At 42.4% G+C, this 23,702-nt stretch overlaps 3 protein-coding genes across 6 annotated transcripts; 2 read left to right on the top strand and 1 right to left on the bottom strand.

Moving 5' to 3' along the window:
• The first annotated feature begins 328 nt into the window (after positions 1-328).
• Positions 329-8,639, top strand: LOC116381395 (circularly permutated Ras protein 1-like). The gene is made up of 20 exons (XM_031843524.1): positions 329-490; positions 1,742-1,978; positions 2,414-2,650; positions 2,762-2,869; positions 2,977-3,057; positions 3,164-3,237; positions 3,520-3,693; positions 3,804-3,845; positions 3,999-4,088; positions 4,229-4,380; positions 4,836-4,917; positions 5,201-5,331; positions 5,462-5,546; positions 5,668-5,774; positions 5,893-6,005; positions 6,205-6,322; positions 6,855-6,995; positions 7,357-7,450; positions 7,540-7,566; positions 7,652-8,639. Exons 1-20 carry the CDS (start codon positions 406-408, stop codon positions 7,739-7,741), a joined length of 2,268 nt encoding a protein of 755 aa, XP_031699384.1. The 5' UTR covers positions 329-405; the 3' UTR covers positions 7,742-8,639.
• Positions 7,984-12,516, bottom strand: znf668 (zinc finger protein 668). The gene is made up of 2 exons (XM_031843525.1): positions 12,349-12,516; positions 7,984-11,759 (listed from the first exon to the last, which is right to left on the bottom strand). Exon 2 carries the CDS (start codon positions 11,749-11,751, stop codon positions 9,778-9,780), a length of 1,974 nt encoding a protein of 657 aa, XP_031699385.1. The 5' UTR covers positions 11,752-11,759; positions 12,349-12,516; the 3' UTR covers positions 7,984-9,777.
• Positions 12,009-22,146, top strand: znf646 (zinc finger protein 646). 4 transcript variants are annotated; one of them, XM_031843520.1, is made up of 4 exons: positions 12,009-12,158; positions 13,803-16,610; positions 16,828-17,907; positions 18,544-22,146. In XM_031843520.1, the coding sequence occupies exons 2-4, from the start codon at positions 14,008-14,010 to the stop codon at positions 19,436-19,438; spliced, it is 4,578 nt and encodes a 1,525-aa protein (XP_031699380.1). In that variant the 5' UTR covers positions 12,009-12,158; positions 13,803-14,007; the 3' UTR covers positions 19,439-22,146. The 4 variants fall into 4 exon arrangements, with proteins under 4 accessions (XP_031699380.1, XP_031699382.1, XP_031699381.1 ...); XM_031843522.1 differs by lacking the exon at positions 12,009-12,158 and adding an exon at positions 12,186-12,427; XM_031843521.1 differs by lacking the exon at positions 12,009-12,158 and adding an exon at positions 12,186-12,501.
• Positions 22,147-23,702: the final 1,556 nt, after the last annotated feature.

The raw sequence follows: 23,702 nt of genomic DNA, 5'->3' as shown, positions 1-23,702 counted from the left end.
TGACTGACAAGAGGACGTCACACAGTCCTGGCCTGGGAAGGTTTCATGTTTATGGTATACAGTACACTGTACTGACTGCTTTCAAAGGACTCCGCATGTGTAAGTAGGTCTTCTGCTTGTTTTCAGAGGATGTGTTGCTTTTATATTGCAGAAACAATCGATAAATGTTGCCTGCATTGTGTGGATTAAGTTTCTTTCATTCGAGCGCTTAATTAAAGGCCTGACGACATCATAAAAACTGAATGTCACATGCTCCCCAGAGCAAATTGTATTGTAATTACTTTGGAGTGGACTGTAAGTTATACGTGTTTAGTGTTTTACAGACGTTAAGGTGTCCTCTTTAATGAGTTATTATGTGTGATGTATTAAATAATGTCCTCTCTCTCATAGGCAGGTAGGCTCACAATGGAGTTTGCTTGTGGATTTGTTTATGTGCCACCATCGGTGACTCAGAAGGACGGCCAACGACATAATGTCATTAAGCGCTCAGGTGTGATCTCTTTCAAATAATTCCAGACATCAAAGAAAAAGAAAATCTAAATGTATAACACTTAATACTTGTTTAAAGGAACATCATCTAACATTCTGAACATTAATATAGCAGCAAACAACTATTGTATGTGTAAAGATACGGTGGGGTAATGTACCTGAGCAGAGAACGAAGTCGCTTTCCTTATGTGTGTTGTTATCCAAACTTCTCCTTGCTTTATTGACTTAGCTTGGCCGGTCACGCGCATGTTGGTGCACGTGAGCGTGCCCCGCTGGTTAGCTCACGTGTATGCACTGCTCTCATTCGGCGGTTGCAGCGAATAATGCCGTCCCCAAATGACCACCAGGCAGACAGGATCAGTTTGGTGATCTTACCGGAAGATAACACATTAAGTAACAGACAAAAAGGTAGCAAGTCCAAACAGAAGTAACCGAGAATCCACAGGTTAACAGGAATGGGGCAGGAAAAAAGATGCAGGCAGGCAGAGATTCATGTTCAGGTAGAAGAGGCTGGAAGCAACATGGACAATATGACAGTAGAAAAAGGGGCTGGTATATGACAGGGAGATTGGAGAAAGAGACAGGTGAGCAGGGAGATGTGGGAGTCAATTTTGAGGGCATCTGGTGGACAGGTGGAGAATGGCAAGGACTGCAAAGCTTCATGGAAATGCAGGGGCCTGGGGAAGTAGGAAAACTACAGAGGCAGCTGTCCTGACAGTCAGTCTCAGATTCGAAAAGCTTGACACACCAGTTTGAAGAAATCCACTAAAGAGACACAAAGCTTTCATTGGGCTGTCACTAAGTCTAAATCGGTCACGTCGCCAGCTGTCCGGTCCATTCTCTGCAGGATGGCAAAAGAGGTTCTGGGAAATATAGGAAGTCATAAACTGAAGTATAAGTTGAGAGAAAGATCAACGGAGTAAATTCCAATACTTGATTACAAAATAACGGCTAATTTCTAAAAGTATATGCCGACTCCTCTCATAAGAGCTTTCTGAGTTGGTTAAGTACCATTATGCATTATGTAATGTGACACACACAACCTCTCCTGTCTATCTTAGAGGACAGATTCCTTTCAGATGCTCAGCTTTTCTCCGTAAAAGCCATCTGCCACCTGAGTCACATTCTCTTCACAGCACAAAGGTCATTGCTGCACCAGTTGTTTTGTCTGTACATCCATTTCTCTGGCAAGAAGCTCCTCTCAAATTAACAGCCACTGTATATTTATTTTTCTATATCTATGCTTTTTTAGCTCTTCTTCCTCCTGTTAACTGGATTCGTCCTAGCAGTCCTCCCCCTCCTCCTCCAAAAAACTCTGCAGAAGCCAAACCACCAAAGTCACCCCAATCTCGCCTAAAGGTCATTGAACAGTTGGAAAAGAGCAAGGAAGTGAAGAAGGCTGTGAAGCCCACTCCCTTCTATGCAAATGCTGAATTTCACAATAAAGCGGGTGCAGCTTCTTCCAGGAGTACAACTCCTCAAAAGACAGGTACTGTGAATGTAGCAATGCTAATGTAAATGTATGGCTGATCAAGATTAGTTTCTGTATTATGGTATTATCTTAGATGCAGTTGATATCCTTAATTAGTCATTTAGAGTTATCCTCTAAGCCACACAACCATCTAAACAATTTAAATTAAAAAGGGTTTATTTAATCTGGAAAGTTTGATTCTCTTTGTTTCAAACAATCCTCTGTATTGGATTTACACATCACTAGAGAGAGAAGAGAGTTTGGGTGAACTAATCCCTCTAAGACTATGAAGACTTGATTAATAGTCGGAGATTGAGCTGCAGGTGCTAAAGCACTGTGTTTAGTGGTCCACTGCTCTTATGTATTCCACTGATCTGCAGCAAATGAGTGACAGTTTATATTATTTGGGTGAATCGTTCCTTTAACACACGTCTCCTAATCTGCTTCACAAAGCTCTTCTGCCACCACACATGAGATCTTCAGCAAACAGCCAGTCCCCTCCTTACAGCCAGCCACTCATTTCCTCCAACACCAACAGTCATCTGTCATCATTTACCTACAACCTCCCGAATGAGCCAGATTTAGATGTACCTTCTTCGGACCCAAACTACTCGTACGCCACACCAGAAGGCGCAGGGTTCAAGGTGAAGCTGCCAGCTGATACTAGCAAAGTGTCGGCTCCGGTGTCAGGTAAACGGACAACTTGTGTTGACATTTGCATTCTTTTTTTTTTTATTTGACAGTATGGAGGAATAGACAGATCATCCCAGTTTTATTCTGTTCTGTTCTCTCATACATCAGTTCCTCCCCTTCCTCCGAGACCTTCGTTCATGAAGTTAATCCCAGAGTACCTGGTGCTGTTGCCTCAGAAATCACTCACGGACACATCACTTGTCCCACCACCTACTAGTAAAGATATTTGTAACGGTCTCTGTCATGCTGTCAAAAGATTAACTCTCATGATGAATGTTTTACACCACCAGTGCTTATTTTTAATGCTGTTGTTCCCATCTCAGAATCAGCAGATCAGGGGCCTCTGCCTGGGAATCCCAATGTGCTCCTTGTCAGTTTAGGAAAATTACTCTCAGAGGAAAGAGGTCAGTAAACTTTTATCATCACTGTAAAACCTCCATTATATCCCATTTAGTTTGATTTTTAGTCCTTCTTGGCATATGATGACGATAGATGTTTGCATATTTCCAGCGCAGACCACACAAGGAGAACTCGCCTCCTGCTCCAAATGCGGCTCTGTGCTGGACTCCTGCTATGACAATGTGGTAATTACATGCTGTATTTCATTCAGTCTATATTCTGAAACTGATAAATAGCAACACAATTAAGAGTCATTGATTTCAAATGTGATAACTGTAAATATCCTTGTAATCACTACTCGGAAACACAAAGCATAGCAAGCACAAGCCTTATTGATCTCAACATAATGAAACAATGGATAACTGGGGCTGGTTTGATTGATACAGACTGCAGGCAGAGTGGACTCAGTTAATGTTGGTAATGATTTTCAGTAAACAGTGATGTTCTCTCCTTGTGCTGAACTGCAGGTTAATGAATGTTACTTCTGTCAGCCCTGGGAGCCGACCAGCACTCCCAGTATGCCACAGTGTCACCAGGATGTCCTCTTTTTGCTATGTCCTGATGAAAAACCCCGTTGTGCGGCTGACGCTCTGCTGCTCTTCTGCATCGACGTCTCAGGCTCTATGAGCATCACCTCAGAGGTAAAACCACATGACCTGACACTGATATGTTTACCGCCGGTATCATGAGGCCATTCGTGTCACAAATACATCCTGTGGTGTTTCAAATGATCAGTCTCTGTTGTTTCAAGGTGTCGGAGGGAGAACTTGTTGTCCACAAAACCCGTCTCCAGGTGAGTTTTTTTGTCTTTTAACCTTGTAAGACTCAGAATGAACTGTGATTCTTAACAAACTGCAGGTTTGCTTGAAAATCAACGTCTACAAAATGCTGTTTGTGCAAAGATGATATCAAGATGCAGTTTGTGAAATTATTGTCTTCAACCCAGTTTGTTCTGGAAGCCGTGCTGCAGTGTGTCCAGAGACTGAGTGAGCAGAAACCTGACATTCGAGTGGGACTCATCACCTTCAGCAGTCAGGTACATAAATGATCACGAGAGGCTTGAGCTTCACAATAGATTTGTGTGTACATTTAGTTTTTCATCTTATAATGATCTCATATAGAAAGCAAGTTATGACTGCTGCTTTTCTTCATCCCCTATAATGCTTGTGTTACCAGGTGACAATGCATGGAAATGAGAATTTCACGTCACATTCCCTGAGCGGTGCTGAGTTAGCTGACTGCAACTTTCTGAAAAAGACTGCAGCCAGTTTCCCAACTCCGCCTCCACTCTCACAGAACAAGGATTACTTACGGAAACAAGTCATGGGGTAAGAAAAAAAACTGCAATTGGTGTACAATCAATTGTTTTAGTATTTTATTACATAGTAATAGGGCTGGGCAATATGGCCATAATCTTCTATTACGGGTCTATCGTATCTATATATAGATATATATATATATATATCTAAGTGATAATTAAGTGAAAATATTGAGTAAAAATAAATAAAAGTCCCAGCTATAACTGACTGTGGTTTCATGCTTGCACAAAATAACCCAATAATTGGATTAAGACAATAGTTTGATTGAACTACACTGGGGTAGTTAAACAGAATTCTTATTGATAGAGATTTAGATGAAGTATCATATCTCAATATATGTCTTCATTATGATATGATTCCATTGAAAGGAGATACATTCATTAATCCTATTGTATTACCTCCAAATTGTTGTGTTTTATAAAACTTAAATAACATGTGTTTTTTGCGTTACCTCTTGTTGAAAGATTATGCGACGGTGGGACGACGGCTCTTGGTCCTGCTGCGCTCCTGACGATTGCGATAGCCTCCAGACAGCCAGGGTCCACGGTAGGTTCTGTCTTATTCACAAGACCAAACAAATGTATTTGTATGTCTAAGCCCATGTACTACATTATACATGTGGCCTGTAGTACATGATCATTTCACAGCACTGCACACATTAGCTGCACAGATTCAGCTAAACTCATTTACACTATAAAGTGTTTCACTTTATTTGTTTTGTTTGTTGACCTGAATCAGTATTTCTTACTTCTTAAGCAAACATAAGTCATTTTTCATTTGCCTATTCTCTAAAAACAATCCTGACCTGCTATCCCTGCTGATCTCGAAGGTGATTATCTGTACAGATGGAAAGGCCAACACAGACTTGGGGAATCTGGAGGTAGAGGATAATGATGCTCGCACTCTCCTCTCATCCACCATATTCTACAAGGACCTGGGGGATTATGCTGCCAATCAGGGGTTGGTAAACATCTCCTCATCAGTGTCAGAAATGGCACAAGTGTTATAATACATATTACAGTACATATTATATTATACTCAAGTGCTTCACTCTAATTAAGTTCATACTGAAATGTCCTTCTTTCATTAGTGTGACAGTGTCTGTGCTGTCCATAGAGGGAACAGACTCCAGGCTGGACGAGCTGGGAAGACTCGCTGATCGCACTGGAGGGAAAGTAAGATGCGTTGTGATGTATGTCGACATTTGTCCGATTATTATATTAAGTACTTTAATTTTTTTATTTGATGATGTCTATCACTCATTAGATCTTGTCATCTGTGTGTTTGGTCCCCTAGGTGGTGATAGCAAGTCCCAAAAGGTTGCATGCAGAGTTTGAAGAGATCATTGAGAACAGAATGATAGCGACACAGTGCACTGTCACGTTACTGCTACCCCAATCCCTGTAAGATCTGCTCCGTATATACCTCAATACTGATGTTTCTCAGTGGTCTAGTTGCCACAATAATGCACTTTAAATGACATTATTAACAAGCATTCACTAATGTTCTCCTTTGGTCCAGGCGTATGAGAGGAGAGAAGGAGGCAGGACACAAAGGGACAAGAGAGGTGGGGAACGTGGACCCAGAAACAGAGATCACCTTCCAGTTTGGAGCCAGTGAACAGAACACAGACGGTGAGAAAAAAGAAAGTTCCAGTATGTCACCATGATAGACTGGTTAGTTTGATATGCATGAAATTGTCTCACTCCAGACTAAATCTGTAGTTTACTTGAGTAAATTCACTTGGTCAAATTCCATCACTGAAAAGCAACATGTATTTTCTCAGAAACGCTCTCGATTAATATTTGTGTTTTTTTCTGTGCTCCCCTTCAGTGTCGGCGCCAGCCTCTGGTAGCCGTGTGTTTATCCAGCTGCAGATCAGGTACAGGCAGAGGAAGGGACAGACGATGCTCAGAGTGATCACCACAGGCCGAGATGTTACTGATGACAGGTGATAATAATGTTTCCATAATTACACTGCTTCTCTCACTTTTGGGTTTTTAGATTACCTCACATACACACACACACACACACACACACACATCACTGAGCTGTTGCATGCTTTTGGCCTCCTTGTAAGCTTAAACAAGTCATTATCGTCTGACATCTTTAATCAACGAGGGGTTTTCTCCCTGGGGACAACAATTGATTAGATGTATTATATACACCAATCTCAGTGAAGCTTTAAGTAAAGCGTTTGTGAAAAATCCAAGGAGGCTGGCTGTTGCTGAGATACGAGACCCTTCACATCATGCATAAAGGATTGCACCATGTAAATCGCATTTCTCATCCATTCTAGCATTTAGTCACACAGTAAATTAACCTCTCAACTCAGTCTATACTGAATGGAGGTCATGCAATTCATCGTCTAAACAGCTACTTAGTGGCCCCTGTGTGTGTTTGCACAGTAATAATAATGGCATGGCTGAAGCTGTAAATGTTAAGAAGCACTCTTGTGATAGAAGTGTGACCCTCCTGCTCAGCTCGGCGGCCCTGTCCTCTCTCTCTCTGGCCATCATTCAGCTCAACTCGTCACAGGCCAGCGCCGCTCTGGCTGTCAGAGGCCGCTTCCTCGATGCCAGGAGGGAAGGAGAGCTGCAGAGGAAGCTGATCGAGAGAGCAATGTGAGTAACAGGAGGGATGGCGGAAACTCAAAAGTCCAAACTGTCAATTAAAGAGCAAATATTAAATATGTCTGATTAATCTGATCAACTGTTGATTATTATTTGAGCTCTAACTGGTGAATATTGTTTTTTAATTCAAGGGTTCATAAGCGATGACCCTCGTTTTTTTGGTTAATTCATTCCAACAGATCATTTTGAATTCAAGCTCGTTTTTTTAAGGCTTTCATTTTTTTCTTTTCTTTTTGATCAACTTCATATTATTAGCAAAGCCACAGTGTGTGTCTGAATGCATGTGTTTTTAAGATGTATTTTTTTAGGCTAGATATTGTATTGTACAAAGTGAGTCTGCCTCTGTTTGCAGAGAGCATAATCACAGTGCAGAGGACCAGCAAACATACCAAGAATGGATTAAAACCATGGAGCCAATATACAGCCACAAACATACCATCATAAGGGTGAGTTTTTACAGTATTTTTGATCATCTTCAGTGTCTTACATCGGTTGAAAACACCACACTAAAGTCTTTTGGTTTGTTTTTTTACAGAGAAAATCAGTCGTTTCAGACTCGGAGGTAATTAATGTTCTTTCCTTACAAATTAAACTGTTTAGTAGTTAAATACTTTGCCCATTTTTCTTAACTTTCCTCCTCCCACCAGTCTCTAACAGACGCCGGTGCAGCGCTGTTCTACACTATGAAGCACAGCAACAGGATGACCATCTCCCTGAAGAATAAACATAAACTCTAACCAACTGTCAGCCTTCACCTTTCATCTCGTTGGAAGCAGCTCAAGTCATGAATGACAAGGACAGACACTGTTGTTTGATTTTCATCATCTGGCTGAATATACAGTATATCTCAAATACCTCAAATATTTCAAATATATCAACAAAAAAACTGGTTATCTGTATCATAAAGAAGTAAAACATGTGATTTTTTTCAGTGTTACATTAAAATCTGCTGAGGGAGTATAGCGAACATGGATGTGTATTTGACACTGCGGCAGAGTTTACACTGACCAAAACAGACAAGAAACACCTGACTCAGAAACACCATCATGCAGCTAACACCTAGAGCAAAACACATCTCACAACATGTGTAAACTTCCAACTAAACAGTTAATATAGTTCAGAATATGATCATGTAATTGTGTTTTAATATATGCAACTTATTTGCACCAAACTTGACAATGCAACAGGAAATACAACCTCACAACAGCTGCGTTATTGTTAAATTTTTTTATTAAATTGTTTAATTCATACAAAAAAAAAACCACTAAATATATGCAGTGGATGTTGTTCAGAAGATGCATTCATTCGTTATTTAGTGCCGGCAGGTTCCAAGAGAAACAAATGCAAGTTCTATCATTACGCAGACTGATGCTGAGCAGGTAGAAGCCTACTGTGCCTCTGTGTCTGTGGAGTTCTGTAACCGTCTCGCTGCCGGGTCTGTGGACACAACCTGAGCCTCCAACTCCACATCAGTCTTCCCCTGAGAGAGATTAACCGGCACGTAGATGAAGTTCCAGTCCGCCATCACGGGTTTGTGGTGTAGTGTTTGCTATAACAGGCTCTTTAGCAGATGCTGTCCCTTTTTCTATCGTTGAAGGTGAAGTATGCCTCCAGTTTGGCGTCTCAAGGGCATCTCAGCCAGGAAGAGGATCAGCAGGCGGACGCACAGGAAGCCAGATCACAGGGAGCCACACTTGTAGGTGGTGGTGGTGGCATCCACTGCTGTGTGGAGAATAGGTAAAAGGCCTGTTATTATTGCTGCCATTATCACTCATGGCTTTCCCTTTCAATCTAGCTTATATATCATGAGTGTGTCAGGAATTTTTCTTAAAGTATAAAATCAACATAATGTCGTTACGGTCAAAAATAATCGAATGAATGAAAAAAATAAAATCTTATATTTTATATTACCATTCTAAACTAAGCAACATAAGCAAAAACAACAGTTTCTGTTTATTCACTAACATCACATGATTGCATCTTATGAGCATTTGTAACAAAAGATAACACCCAAAAGCATTTTCACAAGTTCATTAACAGAGCTGTTGGTCTGCATGGATTGCTGTGGTACTTCATGTAATTCAAGGTACATTATGTGTCATTAATAGGAATAAGGTGTATAGCAGTAAGAGAGCTCATACCTTTGAGAACTTCAACATTTAAGATGCTCGTGCAGAAGATATACTCAACAAAATGACCACTAAAACAGAACTATTTACACATTACACAGTTTTATTTGTATAAAATGTAACTCAACTGATTAAACATTTTGGAATGCAACCGACTTCTTTTTTTTTTCTACCCAACAAGTTTTATATTAAATAATGCTAATACTTGCACAGTAAAACAGTAACATTTTTTTCCAACAAAATGTAAATTAAGAGTTTAAGAGCATTATAAAACACATTTACCTGAAATAACAACATCTTAAGTGATCAGCATACATTTTTGCAACACCATATTTTCATAAAGAGATTACAGATAACAGAGTATATTTCTTAGTAAGCTTCTTATAGCATATATTTTAAAACATGAACATCATACATAACATCTTTGAAATTTCATGGCAATGCAAAACAGTGACAAAGCGCCGACAATTTACATAAAGGAGACTCTTTTCTTGAGGTTTTTTTAAGGTTACTTGAATGAAAGTTTTCCTTAAAAAAAAACACTTCATAAGACCAATCTAAAATGATTTAAGGCTCCTGGCTAAATATTTGTGGAATAAAAATTCCAAAACAGTAAAAAAAAAAAAAAAAAAAAAAAAAAAAGCTTAAAGTCCCTCTTCTTTGACCAAGTAGTCTGGCAGAGTCTGAAAAGCAGTCACAGGTACAGCCACTGGAACGGTCAGCGATATCGCGCTAGGTTCAACAGTGGAGGGGGAAACCTCACTGGGGGGTGGAGGAGAGGGAAGCGGATCAGTATGAATAATGTTTATGTCACTGATTTGGGTGGCCGGGGGATGAGTTCGCAAGTGCTTGCGAAGATAGGCGGCAAACAGGAAAGATTTGCCACAGTAGGGGCAGCCGTGAGGTTTAATGGTGGAGTGGATCTTCTGGTGTTTACGCAGTCCAGACTTGTTGAGGAAGCCTTTGCCACAGCTGCTGCAGACATGAGGCCTCGGCTTGGGATGCTGCTTCTCATGCTCCTGCAAGTCTGCCAACTGTGCAAACTCTGCCTGGCAGGTTTCACATACATGCGAGCCCATGGGCACGGTTTTGTTTACAGTCGGAGGACTGGAGTCGATGGGGTGAAGATTCTCATGTGACTGAACTTCATCCCAGCTTCCAAATGTAGCATCACAGTGAGTACAGGAGAACTGAGGGAGAGTTGTGTGGGTAGTAAAGGCTGAGGCTGACCCGGCCTCTGTCTCCTGTTGTTGTTGTGGCTGTTGTTGTTGTTGTTGCTCAGGCTGCTCAGCTAGGTGAGTCCTCTCATGTTTGCGCAGGCTTGAGGACACCACGAATGACTTCAAACACTCCTCACATTTGAAAGGCCTTTCTCCAGAGTGCACACGCCGGTGCTTGTTGAGGCTGGAGCGCTCAGCAAAGGACTTGTCACACTCGGTGCAAGAGAAGGGCCTAAGACCTGTGTGGACAAGCATGTGGCGGCGCAGATCCCAGGATGCAACAAAGGCTTTGTCACAGCTCTGGCATTTGTAAGGCCGCTCTCCAGAGTGAACGCGCTCGTGCACGGCCAGATCGGCCGGCTGCCGGAACCTCTTGGAACACTTGTCGCAGGGATATGGCTTGAAACCCAAGTGGGCTCGCTGGTGGCGACGGAAACTGGAGGGGTCAGAAAACATCTTGCCACACTGTGGGCAGAGGAACGGCTTCTCACCAGAGTGAGTGCGGAGATGAGACTGGTAGGAGGAGAGCTGGGTGAAGCCTTTACCACACTGCTCACACTGATAGGGTTTGTTCTGGGAGTGAATACGCTGATGGCAGGCAAGGGAGGAAGAGCGGGAGAAGGCTTTGCCACAGTCTGAGCACAGGAATGGTTTTTCTCCAGTGTGGGAGCGCTCATGGTTTTTCAGGTCCTTCAGCTCTGTGTACGTTTTCCCGCACTCGTCACAAGCGTATGGCCGGTGGCCTTGGTGGTTCCTTCTGTGTTTTCGAAACACAGAAGGATCTGCGAAACTCTTACCGCACTCGGCACAGAAGTATGGCTTTTCTCCTGTGTGAGAGCGCATGTGCACCTTCAGTTTAGACAGGGTGGGGTAGCTCTTAGAGCACTGACGGCAAGAGAAAGGACGCTCTCCACTGTGCTGTGTCATATGGATCCTCAGGCATATAGCCTGCATAAAGGCCTTAGCACACTCCGTGCATACGAATGGTTTCTCCCCAGTGTGAGAGCGGCTATGGTTGCGTAGCTCTGTGGGTGTCTTGTAAGCCTTGTGACAGTCGGGACACTGAAAGGGGCGCTGAGCTGAGTGAGTGCGCTCATGCTTTGAGAGTTGAGCCTTGCTCGAGTATGTTTTAGTACACTGAGAACACGAGTGCTGCTGCTGCTGACGGTCCTTTACATGTGCCGAAAGCTTGTGGCTCCGCAGAGCTGACAGACTCCTGAAAGCCTCTGTGCACGCAGAGCATTTGAATGATGGTTTGGCTTTTGGAGGCCTGCCTCTGCCACGTTTTTTTGCAGGCTGATCCCTCCCCACCTCTTCCTCTTGTTGGCTCTCTTCCTCCTGTGCAGGAGGGGTGTACTGCTCCACAAGAGGGGGGTTGCAGGGCTGAGGAGAGGCCATCTTTATACCTGCAAAGAAATTGCAAAGACCGTTGTAATAATTATGTAAATAAACAGATTATTAGCAGCATTATGGCTATGATCCTGAAAGATTGTTCCACAGACACCAGGCTTAAGTCATTGGCTATGATGGATAATAATTAGGAGAGCAGATCGAAAGTGAAAATGCCTGATGATGATGGACTTGAAAAAAAAAATCTGTATAATAATCAGAATAAAAATATATTGGTGTGCATTAAATCACAAAATGGCTGGCATTAGGACCTCAGGGACAATAAGCTAACCGCTTTGATGCCAAAGGAAGTTGACAATGCAATGACAGAGATCGCGTTGCATGACTGACTGGCATACGTTCGAGGATCAAAGATCACGAGTCCGTGCGGTGGTGTCAACAACAGCATACGATATGTACGTATTATTTATTTTTTTGCTAGCTCTCTTGCTAAACACTTTAACTAACTCAAAATGGCTGGCTTTAGGACCGGCTGCAGCAATTCACTCGACAGTGTCGTCATCATAATGACCGTGATTATGCGGGATGGATTTGGTTAACATTAGCTGCCTTAGTGTGCGTTAATGAAACAAATATATTTCTTACCCGAATCAGGACATTAATGGTTGGTCGATAATGCCTGGAAAAGCGTCTCGGTACACGGCTGCATTTACAGTGAGACAAGGTGATTGCTGTTGACTGGCTACAGGGTGTGGGACGGCTCTAGGACCATGATGACGAAAGCTCTCGGCAAGCCAAGTGTGCAACATTTTAATGCGTGTAATGTTTAAAAAATATCAAGATAAGACAGATAATCAATGTATTAACATTTCCTAATAAAACACGGTAGTTATTATAAAGCTAGCAGGTGGTCTGCCATAATGGAAACATGTGTGCTAAGCTAATTTAATTTACAATGCTCGGAAGTCAGAGCTAGCTAATGCTACAGCTAACATAACGTCAGGTGTCAGAGGCTAGGCTAGCTAGCTAGCGTGCTCTGGGTGTTTTACGATAAACAGCAGCAGAATAGTCAAATAATATTTACGTTCTTGGGTTGTATTTCAGTTTAATGTTTGCTTTGTGATTTATTTAACGCTGACCTCGCCGCAGTTTTATTACCTCAACTTTTAGTGTATCTAACGTTACTTTCCAGAGGGAAGCATTTCACTGCTGCACATTTCCTGTTTCCTAGCAACGAGAGCAATGTGGAAATGGGGATGGAAGAAAAAAAGACAATTGAAAAGAGGGGGTTGCCCTTTACACAAAAATAACGTTTTTAGAATAATGAATGAAAACATACCATCGGAGGCTCGCGTTGAATCAGCACTGCTGCAGGTATTTAATGACGTATTTGCTGACGTTGTGACTCTGCATTTAAAACGAATTCTTGGCTTTTTGGTGCAATGTTTGTTTAGCTAGCCTTGATGCTAGCTGGTAGCACGCTAACGGTTTCCCACGATTATACATATGTAGCTGTTGTTAACCTGTCCGCTCTTCATTATACAGTGATATGAGAGTATGTTTATTCTGGTTTTGTTTACAATGTCGGAGAAATGTGTTTTTTTTTTGATGTGGCAACGAATCTGTAGAGAAATAGGCGTTTCCCGGTTTATTGACATAGCTAGCGTTGGTTCAGTTAGCCTGCTGGTGCAGAGGTGTAGACAAACATGGTAGGCTAGTTACCGTGTCTAGCTAACTGCATTCAACGTAATACGTCTGTCCATGACACTGGTTACTTGCTGAAGTTAACGCAAGGAAATATATCAGCTGGTATTTACAAAGATGTATTGGTTTTTATAGATTTAAAGCAGGGATCAGCCCCTGTAAGGCTTAAACATTATGAGATTTTCATTGATGCTACAGAAATGCCACGGGCTAAGTTGTCGATTTATATTGTAGTATGATTGATGAATAAACCTTTGTTTCATTCGGAATAATTCTCGAATGGGTATTTGTATGTTCTATAATGTACACGTCCTGGCATAAAACTGCATAGTGTTACATAGATTGTTAAATGTATTCACCACAGCACTAACTGGCATCTCTTCTGTCCTCAACAGCTCCATTTGCCTGCTTCTCCTAAATTTAAGTCACACTCCTAATTTTGAGGAACTGGTTCTCAACATCTTCTGCCGTGTTACGTCACCGGGCACTGCTTGGACCTTATTATTAATCCTCTCGGACAATAAGGGCATCTAATGCATTTCCCCTCTGAATTTTCATACACTCTGTGTCTGGTGCACTCAATTCAGCTGCTGTCTTGTAATGGCAGTGCAAGAGCCTGGCAGGGCAACAGGTTTTCCTTGCAAACAATGTGGCACGGTATGTCCCAATATGCCCAGTCTGCTCGAGCACATGGATGCTCACCTTCAAGAAGAGGAAGAACGCAAATTTAAATGTGACGAATGTGGACGTGGTTATAGGCATGCGGGTAGCCTAGCTAACCACAAAAAGACTCACGAGGTGGGTTCTTTTCAATGTAACATCTGCGGTAAAGAAAACTCCAATGCTTTGGCCCTGAAGAGTCATCTCCGGAGCCACACTTCACAGAAAAAGTACTCTTGTGCAGAATGTGGGAAATCTTTTCGTCTGGCAACACAGCTGGCCACACATGAGAGGGTTCACCTTGCCAGGCGAGTAAAGGAGCGGTCATATAGGAAGGTAGACATGGAATATCCCACACATGAAGATAATGATGAAATTGAAAATGATCTCATTGAGCAGTCACCCGGGGTCCAGATTTCTCCAGAAAATAGCCCAGTTGACGACAAGATGGAGGTTGTTTATAATCCACAATCCGAGACCTCTGATGATGCAGCAAATCGACCTTTCAGGTGTGATTTGTGTGACAAGTCATACATACACCATCGAAGCCTGACCAATCATAAAAAGACTCACCAAGTGGGAATGTTTGAGTGCACGGTGTGTTTCAAGCTGTTCAATAACATGGCTGCCCTCTATAGCCACCAGAGAACTCACAAGACAAGAAGTGGGGCAGACCCTGACTCGATGGGTGGGTCCTACACAGGCACACCACAGGGCCAGTTTTCACCTCAGAGCCAGGATGCTCCTGTCAATTTTTGCCATTTGTGTCAGGTACTATTCCCCAATGATGAAGAGTTCCAGGAACACATCCAAATGCATAACTCTTCATCTCTGTCATTTGGTCTTCATGATACCTTGTCAGAGAACCACAATATATCATATGACAACAGTATTGCTTCGCCTGAGTCCAATTTGTATGCATCTCCTATAAATAATGTTCCCTCAGTATCATCGATAGATAATCACGGAGGCTTTGATCAGCCACAGGAGCGGATTAGAAGTAACGGCCACGTGTACTCTGACTGCCCTAAAAATCAAACATCCCCTTTCAATAGCACTCAGGGAGAACCCCCAATCATGGATACAAGCATTCTCAGTCCTGCTCTGATGCACATACAAAACACTGACAATGCAACTGAAACGGAAGAGACTTCAACTCTAGATTCTGATGAGCGGCCTTTCAGGTGTCAAATCTGCGGTAAAAGCTACCGGCACTCTGGGAGCCTCATCAACCACAAAAGGTCACATCAGGTCGGGATTTACCAATGTTCCATCTGCAGAAAGAGCTATCCTCATCTAGCTGCCCTAAAAAGTCATCTTCGTCTCCACAAAGCTCAGTCGGCATCTTTTGGTCTCAACGCTGAGGGTGACTGGCTCTCCTCCGAGCCTCTGACTCTTGAGAACCAACAGGGCTGCTTCTCCTCTCAAGACGAGGAGGAAGATGGCACTCCTCCTGCGCTTGGTATGAATCAGGAGAATGGAGTTGACCACAGCAATAGAGCTTTATACCATGAGCAGTTTAAACAGGACTTTTCCCAGGATATCATGCATCTACCTCACAACGAACACCCAATGCAGAGGCACATGTGTGCAGACTGTGGGGAGACATTTGCAGATATTGCAGGGATTAAGTCTCACAGTTGCCCGCTGCTACAGCAGCAACACAACACTACTAGCAGTGACTATGACAGTAATATAAATTTCCAGGACAGTAATGGTCACTGTCTCATTGGAGATCCAGGGAGTAATGTCGAGTTCCACGGTCTGAATGGTAGCCACGACCAAAATTACTTTGAACAGAACTTCCATGACAATATGAGCATCGATCAGCTGAATGGCGACGGAGAAGGTGGTAATGCTGACGAGGACGATGATGACGAGGACGACGATGATGGAGATCTTTATCAATGCTCTATATGTGGAAACAACTACACCAGCATGAGGGCTCTCAGGAGCCATCTTCGAGGGCACACACAGTCCCATGGTACTCCTGCTAGCTCAGGGCCTTCCTCCATGTCCTCCCACGAAGAAATGAAAGAAGATGAGCCCGGAGAGATGATGATCTGTAGCACATGTGGGGAAAGTTTTGCCAATAGGCAGGACTTGATCATGCATCAGTTTCTACACAAAAAGGACCCGGTAGATAATGTAAATATGAACAACAGTGGTGTATCTGTAGGAAAAGATGAAGCACAGAGTATCATCTGTGGCAGCTGTGGCATCTTCTGCACCAGCTACCATCATCTTGAAAACCACGGTTGCACAGCTGAGAGGACGGATGAGTCGACACGTAGTAAAGAGGAAATTAAAGTAAATGATGTTGCCCAGCATGAAGACATGAGTCACAACAAAGAAACTTTGGATTCTGAAGATCGTCAGTACAAGTGTGATCAGTGTGGGCGTTCATACAGACACGCCGGTTCCCTCCTTAACCACAAAAAGTCCCACAAAACGGGTGTATTCAGATGCCTCATCTGCCAGAAGCGCCTCTACAACCTGTTGGCCCTTAAAAACCATCAGAGGTCCCACTTTGACATTAAGAGGTTAGTTCCAGTAAGGATACACATCATCCACACATATCAAATTGTCATTCGTGTTGCAAACTGTCAATGTTTATTAGAAGTGTTGAGCCAAAAACCTTTGAGTTTCCTGTAGAGTCTTTATTTTTTGTGTTGCAGATGTGTTTTGTGTTCATCATGGCTGCCTGTTTTTGCAAACACATAATTAACCATATGCCTTGTCACCCCCCCCCCCCCTCAGGCATGCTTGCCAAGAGTGTGGGAAAGCCTTCAAAATTCAGAAGCAGCTATTGAACCACCTGAGAAGGCACAAAGAGAACCAAGCCAAAATCCAGGATCTCAACAACCAGATCCAGGCTCTCATGCAGATGAATGGGACCAGTTCAGATGGAGGAACGCAGTCCGTAACGTCAAACGCCAGTCAGGCTTTACCCTCCTCGCGACGCTGCAAGCAACTCCGGGGGGGTAAGAGAGGACAAAGAAAGTGTGAGACCGCAGTCAAATCAGAGGACACGAGTGACCCGAGGCCTTTCGCCTGTGACCAGTGTGGACGTACGTATCGCCACGCAGGAAGCCTGGTCAACCACAGAAACTCTCATAAAACGGGTGAATACTATTGTTCTGTTTGTAACAACACGTACTCCAATCAACTAGCAATGAAGAACCACTTGCGCACCCACTTTGCATATAAAAAGCACTCTTGCCAAAACTGTGGAAAAGGCTTTAGGGGAAACAAGCAGCTATTAGCCCACGTTTGTGCAGACCTCAGAAAGGATGTGCCCAGAGGCAGGAGGGGCCTAAAATCCAGGACCGTTAAATGTAAGGAATGTAAGCAGGCCTTTCTCTCCGTCGACCAACTGACAGCCCACACCTGTGATGGACGTTCAGGCAGCAGTGACGCACAAACGAATGTGTCCACAAATAAAGAGGAGCGACCGTTCAAGTGCAACATATGTAATCGCAGCTACCGCCACGCAGGCTCACTCCTGAACCACAAAAACACCCACAAGACAGGCCACTTCAGTTGCTCCTTCTGCTCTAAGCCTTTCACTAACCCCATGGCTTTACGCAATCACACACGCATCCATACGCAGAAGAAAAAGTACGTGTGTCTCACGTGCGGAAAGGCCTTCCGCCTCGCCAGCATCCTGCACAACCACCAGAGGGTCCACAATCGGGTTGCGAGTCAATTCAGCTGCCCTGCCTGTGGAAAGAGCTTCCACGGCAGGTCCGGCCTGAAGAGGCACCGCTGCCGCAGAGGCCAGGAGAACTCCCCGAGAGCTGGAGTCCAGCAGTCAGAGAGGGGAGACAAGTGCTTCATGTGAGTTAATGTGAACTGAGTATGTACGTCTTGTTTTGTCTATTAGTCATCATCAGGGTCGTTTTTGTGTCTTTTTCTTTTTGTTAACCAAAGCTGTCCATTTCATGTCATTAACACTGACTCACCAGATGTTGTAATGTGCTTACAGCTTAGAAAGGAGAGAACAGGCTTGTGCTGTTAATGTGATGCAATACAGTGATTACAGAAAAAGTGAAAAGGACAGATGTGTGGAGAGAGGTAAAGGGAGGGGGGGTCTGATTAGAGGGCATTAAAAAAATTGTATTTGATGACGTAGAACATTCCCAAAAGGTCGACTCTATCGCAGAATTACTTTCATCACAGTACAGTTTTATTATTTAGTTTATAGCTTAAAAAACAAGTTTACGTGTGCAGTTACTCTCTAAAGGATCCTTATCAACCATGTTTGTTTGTTATGTGTTCATGTTAAAAAAACTCAGCCAACTGTTATCGGACTTTCAAACTATAGATATCAGCCTTAAAGATCCAGTATTGGTCAGGCTGTTATTTTGAAAGTAAAATAATGTTTAATAATAGTAACCTTGCAGGTTGATAAAAAGTCTAATTTGAGTTGAAGTGTAATATCAGCCATTGAATATGAACATATCCCTGCTGCAGGTGTGACCTGTGTGGGCGCTCCTACCGCCATGCTGGCTCTCTCCTCAACCATAAAAAGACCCACTCCGAAAACCTCCACCACTGTAACTTGTGTCTCCAGACATTTCCTGATCCTCTCACTCTACAGATACACTCCATGATGAGGCGCCACTGCTGCCCCGAGTGCGGCAAGACCTTCTGTCTGGTCGCACACCTGCAGAGCCACATGGAGGTGCACTCAAAGGACCAGTCTGTGGTCTGCAGCCCTTGCCAGCAGAGCTTTCCCAACACAGCTAGCTACCAGCAGCACCAGGACATGCGCCACAGGGCCCAGGAGCCCTATCAACAAAGCGTGGATGAACCTGTAGATAGCAACGTTTGCTGGGACTCAGGAATAAATCAGACCTTGGGGATCGACGGGATGCACAAGCAGGTTCCACCGCCTTTGTCCCACATTCCAGGAAGCATCACCAATCCACAGGAGAGTAACGAGCCTGCCGGCACAGAGGAGAAGAGCCATGTCTGCGAGCATTGCGGCCGCACGTATCGCCACGCCGGCTCCCTCCTCAACCACAAGAACAGCCACAAGACGGGCTCCTTCTCCTGCTCCGTCTGCCAGAAAGAGTTCACCAACCTGATGGCTCTCAAGAACCACCGGCGAATTCATACGGAGCCCAAGCGCTACCAGTGTCTGGAGTGTGGGAAGGCCTTCCGCGTGTCCACACAGCTCATATGTCACCGACGAATCCACACCAAAGAGAAGCCCTTCGCCTGCCTGCTGTGCGACAAGAGTTTTTCCAGCAAGTCCAACCTGCGGCACCATCAGAAGATGCACCAGAACACCCAGACCTACGACTCCTCTTTTAGCATGGATGCTAACGCGTTTATGGACTTGGACATGGGGTCTTTTCTCTGAAGTGGGATTCCAGAGCGTACAAGAGAAGACGACAAGTGGTCCTTTTATTTATCTGTTATTCATCCCTCTATCAATAATTGTAAAACAGTATTTTTTTTCAAAAAAAAGGCTCCTTTTGAGGACATGCACTTTTCTTTACTGACTTCCGGTCTTGACCCCACAACAGATGGTGACATCATTCAAAAGTCTCCAGAGGGTTTATCAGTCGGCTTTTAATAAAGGCCTGAATGTTTTCCATGAATACACAGGATCCCAGAGTACAAGGGCGGCTGATGACTATATCAGTCGTCGCTCATTCCTCGATGACAAACCACCCAACCAAAGTGAACAGGGAAGTGCAGCCCAGGTCCACTCAAGAACATTAACACTGATAACATGTTTTTGTAAGACAGTACTGTTCTAACGGTGATCGTTCCTCTCTTACTATGTATAATTATGTTCAGTGCCTCTGTAAGTTCCTTAGGAAACGACATATACAAACTATATTTATCTCTGAATCCTTTTGTTAGCTTTGCCGTCAATGTCAAAGGACTTTCCTTTTGGATTGCACATCGGGCAAGCCTGTTATTAAGTCAAATACCTCTGGGTGTGTCAAAAGGTCAATGGCAAAGTTATTTTCTGAAATCCTATTATCCAGTAAAGTAGTCGTACTGTTAATAATATTCAAAAAAATAAGTTTTTTTATTAATTTATTCCTGTTTTAAGTGCATATTTTATTAGAAAAACTTTTTATGAATGTTGTAAAAATCGGTCTACTAAAACTCATGTAGCTTTTAAGGAACATCTGTCAGTTTGTATTTGCTTATTAGTTCTTAGTTAAAACGGGCAGGAATGAATGAGCCAAGCATTGGCAGCACTCGGGGTAACCCTTCAAAAGGAACATACCTGACGTGTAACACATTGTAGATAATCAGCATTATATTTTGTGCCATTTCAACACCTATAATTTAGCTCATGTAACACGTGTTGACAGTTGGCTGCAGCTCCACCTGCAGTGCATGCTGTTGATTTAAGATTAATCTTGAACCTTTTGAGAAGCCTCAGTTATGTTGAAGTGCCAGTGCCTGAAATGTAAGTCAATTGTAGCAGTTAAATGTGAACAAACCTCTCACTGTACTTGTTGTAAACTGCAAACCACAATGTTGATTTAATATTGTCCGTCACACGATGAGATCGATCTTCTGATTTGTGAATCTCAGCCGCAGACGGTTAAAACGTCTCAAAGCAGTCGATAGCAGACGTATAGCAACAGTGATGTGAAAATGGTTCCCTTTTTTGTCTCCGTGAAGTTTCTTCCCCCACAAATGCTTTATATAAATCAAATAGAGTGACGGATGTATTTTCAAACAAGCAAATATGTGGGCAGAATGACCAATTTCTGCCAAGCACAAGTATTGCTACAAACCAGGCTCTGTGGATGTGCAAGGACGAAGCAGTTTCATCTTCGCTGTCAAGTCCGTGAACCACTTTATGTTCTGCAAAAATGTGCAATTATTGAGTCTATGGGTAATGTTGTCTAACATGCCTGTTGTTCCTTAAGTGGTTTCTTTTCACAAATCTAGCAAAAGGGAGCACATGGCCCTTGTTTTGTGTTTTTCAATAACCATCTGAAATTAGATTTTCTTCATGCCTTATACATTACATTTCATGTACGAGTATGTTTGGCACTGGTCAGAAGTATGAAATACCTCATGGAAAGTCCTGCCTACCTAGCAACTACTTAATGCCTCATGCAGCTCACTTGTAGAGAATACACTGTAACTATAGAGATAGTTCTCAATTGTAAGACAGAATGGATGAAGCATCAATTTTAAGGTTTTGCATTGTAGTTTCCAGAAGCTGTTTTCTCCGTAAAATGGTCGTTTCGCTGCAGTTTGTTGTTTTCAGAGTTATATTTGCACATATATAGATGACACTTGTAGCCTAAGGACGACAGGGAGTCTATAATAATGCAGCCGACCTGTCGTCTGTCGGGGTGTCGACGGGCAACCAGTCGGCTGTGCGATAGTTCACCTCACCTTAGTTTGCGGGGAGTAATATTTAAGCAATATGCTGAAAGTATATGTTTCAGTGCATGAACCAAGTACATCTCCTTTGTTTTGTCTCACCATTGTATCTACAGTGGCATCAGATTCAGTATACCTACACTAGCCTTGAAAAACCATTGCCATCTGCTGTTTTCTGACATTGTTTAAAATCTTACGTGTATTAATTGTAATGATTTAGATGATCTTAATATTTACATATTTCCTCATGCCGTGGTAGCCTACATGTAAAACGACACGCACGTTTGAGTTAAAACTGTAAACTATTTTTTTACAATGTTCTCCATCCAATCTCCCTGTGGCACTAAAGACGTTCACTCTGTCATTGATCACAATCACAGCCTGGTATTTGTGGCATGTGTAAATCTCAGAGTTCTCTCTGTAAATACTTTAAGGTAGTTATGAGTTGGATCGATGTACATTCAGATTTTCTTCAGCAGGAGAAAATGGCTGTTGTGTATTAAAAACAAGCATATACCACGTGTTCTGATTTATGGTTGATTTCAATGCTCACAAATGTCTGCTCACTATTTAACTCATATTTATATAACTATTTTGTCACTCTGAAACGTAGATTTTTACTTCTTTGTTAGAACATAGTTTAGAAAATAAGCAAATTATTGAAAGTATACTAGTTCAAATTAATTAAAAGACTTGAAGAAATACAATGTGTTTGTTTATTGTCAAAAATCTTATATAAGATACTATTCTATGATTACTTTTTATGTATTTATGACATTTCATGACATGCTATACTATTCTATGACATTTCTATACGACATACTTTACTATGATTTTTTTGAATGGCTTTTTTTCGACATTCTATGATATTTTTTGGACATACTATAAAATGATTTTCTTTCTCAACATACTTAAAAATGTTTATTTTTCTCGACAGACTACAAAAAAATGTTGCATCTTTACTTTTTGTCTACATTCAAGGATATTGTTATTGTACTATTTAGACATTTAACAGGCACATAAAACACATGCAGAGCGAGAGAAATTAGAAACAGAGAAATTAGGGACATTTATGTCAGTATAAACATGGACTAATGAAGACTTTTTATACCTTTTTTCGACGTGCTATACTATGACTTTTTTATGATTTCTTTCGACATACTATTCAATGCCTTTTTTGGGACTTTTTTAGACATGCCATACCGAGTTGTTTTTGACATACTATACCCTGACTTTTTCTTTCCATTTATTCGACATACTATACTGTTAACATACCTGAACGGCCACTGAGGTAAATGAGCAGATCAGGAGTCTAGAAGAGGTTTCAGAAGAAGCTTCCTTTATTTTTACATTCTACCACCATCACCGACCTGTTCCCACCAGTCTCTCTACACAAACAGTCCGAGCTCCTTATATACACCTTGTCACTCTAATTAGCCCAGACATACCATCTACAGGTAAGTATATATCAACAATATATGAAATAAATATTTACATGATTTCACCAACCCAAAGATATCAATAATTTACAATCCCTATAAATAGAATACATTATCAACACATAATTTATCAAAATAAACAGAGCAACACATATCTTGACTTCCCCGCCTAGCCGCTTCCTGTGGTTGGTACTTCCCGGAACTATAAATGGGTGCTCGAGGCCCCGGAGAACTATTTTACCCAAACACCCTGGCGAGAGGAAACGGGTAGAGGTGAGTTGTTGCAATATTTATACTAAGTTTTATCTTTAGCTTGGCTACATATACTGTTTATACACTCTATTGTTCTGCCACATAACTAATTAGACATTAATACAATCCAGTCTGTTCAATCAGTCACTCACTGCCGTTGTCTATTTGCTTGTTCCCAGGGAGAACAAAAGGAACAACTCTGTATCCCAGCTGTGCACATGACTCCCAGCATCCACAGTCCAACAATAAATATATCCAATAACATTGTGTGTGTGTGTCTTCCTTGGTACCTTCATCACACCACACCTCAAATACTGTCCGCAGCATAGGGAACGGCGATGCGTCGTTACATATACCAAGACTTTTTTCTGACTTTTTTTCACATGCTATACTGTTTTCATGATTTGTTTGTCACATGCTATACTGTGACTTTTTTCTGACATTCCATACCAGGAATCTTTTTGCCTTTTTTCGACACGCTATACTATGACATTTCTGACATGCTATACTATTAATTTATTTCTGACTTTTTCGACATGCAATACTATGACCGTTTTTGCCTTTTTT

This window comes from Anarrhichthys ocellatus, unplaced genomic scaffold (assembly GCF_004355925.1).
Source record: "Anarrhichthys ocellatus isolate YVR2014 unplaced genomic scaffold, GSC_Weel_1.0 scaffold4, whole genome shotgun sequence".
Taxonomy (NCBI): domain Eukaryota; kingdom Metazoa; phylum Chordata; class Actinopteri; order Perciformes; family Anarhichadidae; genus Anarrhichthys; species Anarrhichthys ocellatus.
Note: the sequence above shows the minus strand (reverse complement) of the source record. Positions and strands in the feature narration are given on the sequence as shown.

Bases quoted from the DNA above. Each gene is read 5' to 3' on its own strand.
- LOC116381395 (XM_031843524.1), top strand. From the start codon at position 406: ATGGAGTTTGCTTGTGGATTTGTTTATGTGCCACCATCGGTGACTCAG. The intron at 3,694-3,803 runs GTAAAACCACAT...TGTTGTTTCAAG, and splicing joins CTATGAGCATCACCTCAGAG to GTGTCGGAGGGAGAACTTGT. The intron at 5,775-5,892 runs GTAAGATCTGCT...CCTTTGGTCCAG, and splicing joins TTACTGCTACCCCAATCCCT to GCGTATGAGAGGAGAGAAGG.
- znf668 (XM_031843525.1), bottom strand. From the start codon at position 11,751: ATGGCCTCTCCTCAGCCCTGCAACCCCCCTCTTGTGGAGCAGTACACC.
- znf646 (XM_031843520.1), top strand. From the start codon at position 14,008: ATGGCAGTGCAAGAGCCTGGCAGGGCAACAGGTTTTCCTTGCAAACAA. The intron at 16,611-16,827 runs GTTAGTTCCAGT...CCCCCCCCTCAG, and splicing joins TCCCACTTTGACATTAAGAG to GCATGCTTGCCAAGAGTGTG. The intron at 17,908-18,543 runs GTGAGTTAATGT...TCCCTGCTGCAG, and splicing joins AGGGGAGACAAGTGCTTCAT to GTGTGACCTGTGTGGGCGCT.